This window comes from Homarus americanus, unplaced genomic scaffold (assembly GCF_018991925.1).
Source record: "Homarus americanus isolate GMGI-L3 unplaced genomic scaffold, GMGI_Hamer_2.0 scaffold21988, whole genome shotgun sequence".
NCBI lineage: Eukaryota > Metazoa > Arthropoda > Malacostraca > Decapoda > Nephropidae > Homarus > Homarus americanus.
This window is the reverse complement of record NW_024757607.1, coordinates 1-6,881: the sequence shown is the minus strand read 5'-3', so window position 1 is coordinate 6,881 and position 6,881 is coordinate 1. Positions and strand designations below refer to the sequence as shown.

At 42.3% G+C, this 6,881-nt stretch overlaps 1 protein-coding gene across 1 annotated transcript; it reads left to right on the top strand.

The window, feature by feature from the left end:
- Positions 1–4,851: 4,851 nt before the first annotated feature.
- Positions 4,852–5,838, top strand: LOC121857598 (protein ZBED8-like). The gene has a single exon (XM_042353669.1). It carries the CDS (start codon positions 4,852–4,854, stop codon positions 5,836–5,838), a length of 987 nt encoding a protein of 328 aa, XP_042209603.1.
- Positions 5,839–6,881: the final 1,043 nt, after the last annotated feature.

Genomic DNA, 6,881 nt, shown 5'->3' with positions numbered 1-6,881 from the left:
GTTTCATCCCTTCGAGTCCGTGTCGGCTGATTTCTTCAGCACAGCTGGGAAACATTTCCTAGTTGTCGCCGACCGACTCTCTGGCTGGCCTGTGGTGGTAATCTGTGGCTCGGACACGACGTCCGCGGCCACCATTCGCCACTTCCGGCACCTCTTTCGTGACCTGGGCGTCCCCGTACGTCTGCGGACGGACGGTGGGCCACAGTTCACCAGCCGGGACTTCACAGGATTCCTGGAGCGTTGGGGAGTCCGCCACATCGTGTCAACACCCCACTACCCACAGTCAAACGGCCATGCTGAGGCTGCGGTCAAGACAGTCAAGCACCTCATCCTCAAGGTGGCCCCTTCAGGCAACATAGACTGTGAGGCGTTTGACAAAGGACTCCTGGAGTTACGTAATACTCCCACCCACACAGGACGCTCCCCTGCCCAGATCCTGTATGGTCACCCTCTCCGCTCTTGCGTTCCTGCACACGCCAAGGCCTTTGCGAAGGAGTGGCAGACCAGAGCCGAGAGCTGCGACCGCCGCGCCACTTCACGTGCCCAGGACGCCAAGGCTCGGTATGACGACCGTGCCCGCCCTCTTCAGCCACTGGAGATTGGTGCCCTTGCCCGCGTCCAGGACCTGACGACGACACGTTGGGACAAGGTGGGCATAGTGATGGGCGTCGGCCGGTCGCGGGACTACAAGGTCAGGATGCCGAGCGGCCGTGTCTGGTGGAGGAACCGCCGCTTCCTCCGGCCAGTCCCACCCCCTGCTGCTGGCCCCCTGACCGAGGACGAGTCACCTACACCTCACGAGGATCCGCCCCACAGTGCACCTCGACGCTCGGAGCGACTTAGGACTAAGAAGTCCGCTCAAGACAAAGACTATGAGCGTGAGGGGGGAGGGAGATGTAGGTTATGCATCTAAGCTACTGTGCCGAGTAGCAACCTTGTAAATAAGCTACTGTGCCGAGTAGCATTTATATATATAATTACGTGGCAACACTGCACGTGTTATGTGGCAACATTGCCCCGAGGCTGCCATATGGCAAGGCGCCTCAGTCTGACTGCGTGAGCTGTGCTTGGCACATGCTGGTCACCGCTTGTATTTCTCTCATCCACAATAAACGAACTCAGTGTTACTCAGTGTTTCCCTAGCCATCACTGCATTCTTCAGGGCACACTTTATAACCATCAAGAATGAGGAAGATATGTCTAGGGGTCATTGATCAGCTGCAGTATCTTTGTCTCTCCTTGGGACTGGTCATTAATTAAAATAAAACCAAATCTCAGTGAAGGGCAGTAAATGGAAAAGAATTTTGGCTAAATGGAATAAAATTGCAAAAAGTATCCAGTTATAAATATCTGGGAATGTTTGTGGGTGTAAATAATAATGTTAAGGATCAAATTACTTATGTCAAAATATATGTACAGCTCGGCTAAAACCTCTGAAAGTTTTGTCAAATAGAGCAAATGGTGTTGGTATACCAGTTTTAAGATCTATGTACGTACTTGAGTACAGTTAGGAGTATCATTGATTATTCAGCTCCAGTTCTAGCTTCTTACTCAGGAAAAGATCTTAGGCCATTAGAGCTTATTCAGAATGAAGCAATGAGGATTGTGCTTCGTTGTTCAAAGACGACAAGAATAGAGATTATGAGGATGGAGCTAAATGTCCCGAGCATAATACACAGAATTAGAGAGTTAACTGTCATTTCTACTCTAAACCTTATTAGGCGTGGTGATGGGTATCTGAAGTCTGCTGTTGATAAATTTACTTATGCAATAACTAGTAATTTTAAGATGAATACTTATACTAAAAAACTTTGTCAGATGTTGTGTGAATATAATATTGTAGATTTGTGTGAACCTTTGCCAAACAAAGTTTATTTGAAACCTTGGTTCATGGAGAGTGTATCTGTGAGAATTGATAAGCTAGAGTTAAAAAAAAAGAATGTAATCCTTTTGAGTTACGGCAAATATTCCTTGAGAAAATATCTGAGTACAGTCGGCCCTTAACATACGCGGGTTTAGCATTCACGGATTTGCAAATATGCGGATTGCCCCGCCGGAGGAATATTCTGTACATTGAAGTAATTGAAGTACATTCAACTCGCACGCGGCACCGAACACGGGACACCGCCCGCTCCTGCAACCTCACACACAAACGCATAGCTCTCCCTTACTCAGTCAGTCTCACTGTAACCACGCTTGTGTTGACATCAGCATTGTAGTTGCAAAAATATTACAATTCCGTGAATGTATTATATCAAGCACAGTATGAATAGAATAACACTAATATAAGAGTATTTTAACCGAAAACTACTAAAAAAACGAGTAACATATCTTGAACATCGGAAGGTTAGGTAAAGTCTTTTGTTTTCATGTAGTTGATCCTAATTTACATTGAAATGCATTACGTTTCAGCAAAACTACTACAGTGAACCCTCACTTTACGCGGTCAATTGAACCCACGGAGGCCCGCATAAAGCAAGAAACGCGTAAAGTGAACAACATAACATATGGGACTAAATGAAATAGAGATCGGCTGACCCCCAAACTCCACTTTTTCTGACACAATACCTATGTTCTAGTAAAAATAACATCTAAATTTTATGATGGTACATGCACACAATTAATACTTAAGAGAAATAGAGAAATACAGTCGCCAAGTTAATGTCCATTCAAATAATATGGACTCAGCTCCCTCCCCCTCTTCTCTGCTCCTGGCGTTTGACAAAGTTTGGCACGCAGGGCTGCAGTATAAGATCATACAACTGGGGCTACCCAAAAATCTGACGCGCCTGCTGTGCAACTTCATTACGGACCTCAGAGCCAAAATCAAGATGCAAGAACATTTTGGAGAAGAATTCTCTCTATCGAGCGGCGTGCCTCAGGGCTCTTGTCTCTCACCAACCCTTTACACGCTCTACACGGCTGACCTGCCACCCCCAATCGTCGGCAGCAAGTACGTCAAGTATGCCGACGATGTAACACAGATCGTCACCTGCCCAGGAAGGTCCACGGCAAGGATGGCGCGACTCACTGCTCGGGCAATAGAGGAGATCTCGGAGTATGAAAATAAATGGAAAATAAAAACAAACAAAACGAAATTTGAGGTCATACCCATAGCCAAATTCAAGCCGGCCCCATTGATGATCGACGACGAAGAGATTGAGTACTCTAAACAAGGCAGGTTGCTCGGCCTTATCATCTCTCGGACGGGCATCATTCCCCACGTGAAGGATAGGCTAAAGAAAGCCAAAGTCGCCGCAGCCAAATTAAAACGTTTTAAACTGATGCCTGAGAAGATACAAGTTCACCTGTACAAGGCGCTGGTGAGGCCTGTGTTGGAGTACCCACATATACCACTCGTCACACTCGGGAAGACCAGACTACAACAACCACAGAGCTTCCAAAACAAGTGTTTGAGGTCAGCCAATGGCCAAGCGCCACCCTACCAGGAGACAGTGGAAACCATCCACCTAAGAAATAAAACAGAGGCCCTCAACTTCAGGTTCCATCGCCTAGGGAAGAAGGTTTGGGACAAGCTCCTGGACGACCCTCACAGCCCAGACCACCTACGCGGGGAAGACATCAACGGAGGGAGACCCCACGCCTGGTGGCCCCGGAGTCTGCCCGCACTACAACAACCCAACCCGCGACCCATCTATGTCCGCCACAGTGATCCACCTTAGATTAAAACTTAGATGATATAAATTCACATTTAACAAGTCACAATCAAGTGAGTCCATAACGTAATACAGTATAAGATGTTAATAAACTTGTAATTGTAAAATAAATCTAGTCATTGTCTTCAAAAATAACCATTGTGCAACCTCATCCTAAATCCTAGCTTAGCTTAGTTAGCCAACAAACTCTGTAATATGTAAAACAAGGGGTGTCGTCCCCCTCTGTTTAACTCATTAAACTTCTTTTCCAACCTTTCCCCCCACGACTATATGTTGTGACTTCTCCATCCCTCATGTCTGGCTGTGCCTTGAGCCCCAGCATGCCTTCCATCCTTTCCCCACCTTAACCTAAAAAAAAATAAATAAAAAAAAAGATAGGAAATTAAGCAGCTCATAGCTAATGCTTGCAGTTCTGAGCAGTCTTCAATGATCCGCGCTACTGAGAGGTCACGCCGGGTTTTCTCTCCGTTAGCTCCTGTGTTGTTTGCCACTTTTTGTGAGTATTTTGTTGGTTCCCACTCACATTGGTGACTGTGCTTCTCTAGTTTTTGTGGTGTTAACGTGGACCATAATCTCCCATATTTGTGCGTATTTTTTTTGTGCGTCACTGGCATTATTTACTTCTTAATGCCAGCCATGTTGCTGATTAAATAAAAAATAAAGATAAATATTTCACTTTTTTATCTGTGAAAATATCCATTTATAGTTTTGACTTTTTCTTGTTTTTATTTACAGAATTTGGAGCCCATCATGAGTGTCAAAAAAAGAGGGTACGATCATTCATATATTGAATATGGATTCACATCCATCATCATCAATGGAGAAGAAAGGCCTCAATGTGTTATTTGTAGTAAAGCTTTGACAAATGATTCCATGAAACCAACAAAGTTGAAGCGACATTTGCAGAATGTTCATCCTCAACACAAGGACAAGGACCAAAACTTTTTTGAACGTCATGGGAATGCTCTCAAAAAGATGAAGCTGGATTCAACAGGGGCATTCAAAGAAACAAACCAAAAGGTTACTGAAGCTTCTTATGTCGTAGCACTGGAGATAGCAAAGCAGAAAACCTTGCTCTCTCAAAATGGTGGAAATTGTGTTGGGAAATGGATTGGAGAAAAAACTTGCAGCGGTTCCACTATCAAACAGTACTGTTCAAAGTTGGATCAGCGATATGGCCATTGACATCAAGGATCAAGTTGTGCAGGAGATCAAGTCTTCAGCATTTGGCTTATTTTCAATTCAACTTGATGAATCGACTGATGTGGCATCGTGTTCCCAGTTGATGGTGTTAGCAAGGTATGTTCACTCAGGTTCATTTAAAGAGGAGTTTCTCTTTTGTTCTCCTCTTGAAACAACTACCAAGGCCTCGTATATTTTGGAAAAGGTTTCATCTTTCTTTGAATCAGAAAATCTTTTGTGGGATAATATCTGTGGGTGCTGTACAGATGGAGCACCAGCTATGTTGGGGACAAAATCAGGATTTCAAGTTTGTGTGAAAAAGCGAGCTCCAAAAGTGAAAGGCATTCATTATATGATCCATCGTCAGGCACTGGCCTCAAAAACACTTCCAGCTCCGCTAGGGAAGGTTTTGGATCAAACAATTCAAATTGTGAATTTTGTCAAAGGAGGAGCTCTCAACTCACGACTTTTCAAGCAGTTATGTACCGACATGGATGCAGCCCATTATTTGCTTCTTTTCCACACAAATGTTCGATGGCTGTCAAGAGGAAATGTAACTGAGCGAATATTTGAGCTTAGAGATGAGCTCAAATTATTTTTTGAAGTTCAGGGTAAGATGGAATTTTTTGCCTGGCTGGATGATGAGGAATGGCTCATGCGCCTTGCCTATTTGGTTGATATTTTTGAGCAGCTGGATAAACTGAATCTTCAGATGCAAGGAAGGAATACAAACATCATAAAATTCATGGATGCCTTGAAAGCTTTCATGAGCAAGCTGAAAAATTGGAAGAGAAAGGTTAATATAAAAAATGTTGCAATGTTTGAGAAAATGTCATCCGTTCTTGTTGGTGGTGGTGAAGACAAGGTGCTTCCACAATTTGCAAAAAATGAAATTTTACAGCATTTGATACACTGGAAAATGAATTCAGCCGATATTTTCCTGAACTCAGTGATTGTCAAGATGAATTTCTGGAGCTGAAAACTGATTCGGGAGCAAGAGGTATGTTCGATGAGAAATCAGTCTGGGGTACAGTTTAATTCACAAAAATTGGCAGAAAAAGAGCTAATAAATGCATTGCTTTGTTTATCGACACATATCTTTGTGAGTCAGGCATTTTCAACTCTGTTGCAAATTAAAACGAAGCAACGTAGTAGATTAGAGGTAGAAAATGACCTGCGTTATTGCCCTTTCAAAGCACTCCTCCAGCGTATCCCAGAATTGGCGAAGAAAAAGCAATCACAGGTTTCTCATTGACTGTAAATCTTCATCTGAATAAAATTAATTACAAATTTATGTCCTGGTATTCTATTAACTTTTGTTTGTGCATTATGCTTCAGTTGGTCTGTTAAAAGTAATTCTTATAAAAAAAAAAAAATATTTTACTTTTATTCAAGTTTATAAATCATCAACATTTTTCAATTGGCATTTAATTTGTAGCTCTATAAAAAATAATCCATGTAAAATTGTAAATGTATATGTACTAATATGGGAAAAAAAACTCACTATAAAAATAATCCATGTAAAATTGTAAATGTATATACTAATATGAAAAAATGACAATCTTAAAAGGAGGGATGACATTCTGACATATGGTGAAAAGTGCATAAACAAGGTTGAGAACCACTGCTCAAAGGATCTATGTTCACTACTTACATATAATAAACAAAGAAATGCAACAAATAGAAAAATAAACAACAGTTAAGAAAGCTTGTTACAAGTCTGGTAACATCATATATAGATGAATATGTATATAGATACCAAATAAACTTAAGGAAGTTGACATGAATAGTCGTGAACCTGGAGGTGAGCAGCAGTTATCACCCTCTGGCGATAATCAACTCCCTCACATATAGCAATATCTTCCTGTGTCTGCTAACTGAACGTTATACTTTGTATAGATATAAGATAAGAACACGCAGACGGCAAGACTCTATTACCATTCATTGCACCATTTATTCACATGTCTGTATTACATATTGTTATAGCATGTCTGATGTCTATGCTATGTCTAATGCCTATGT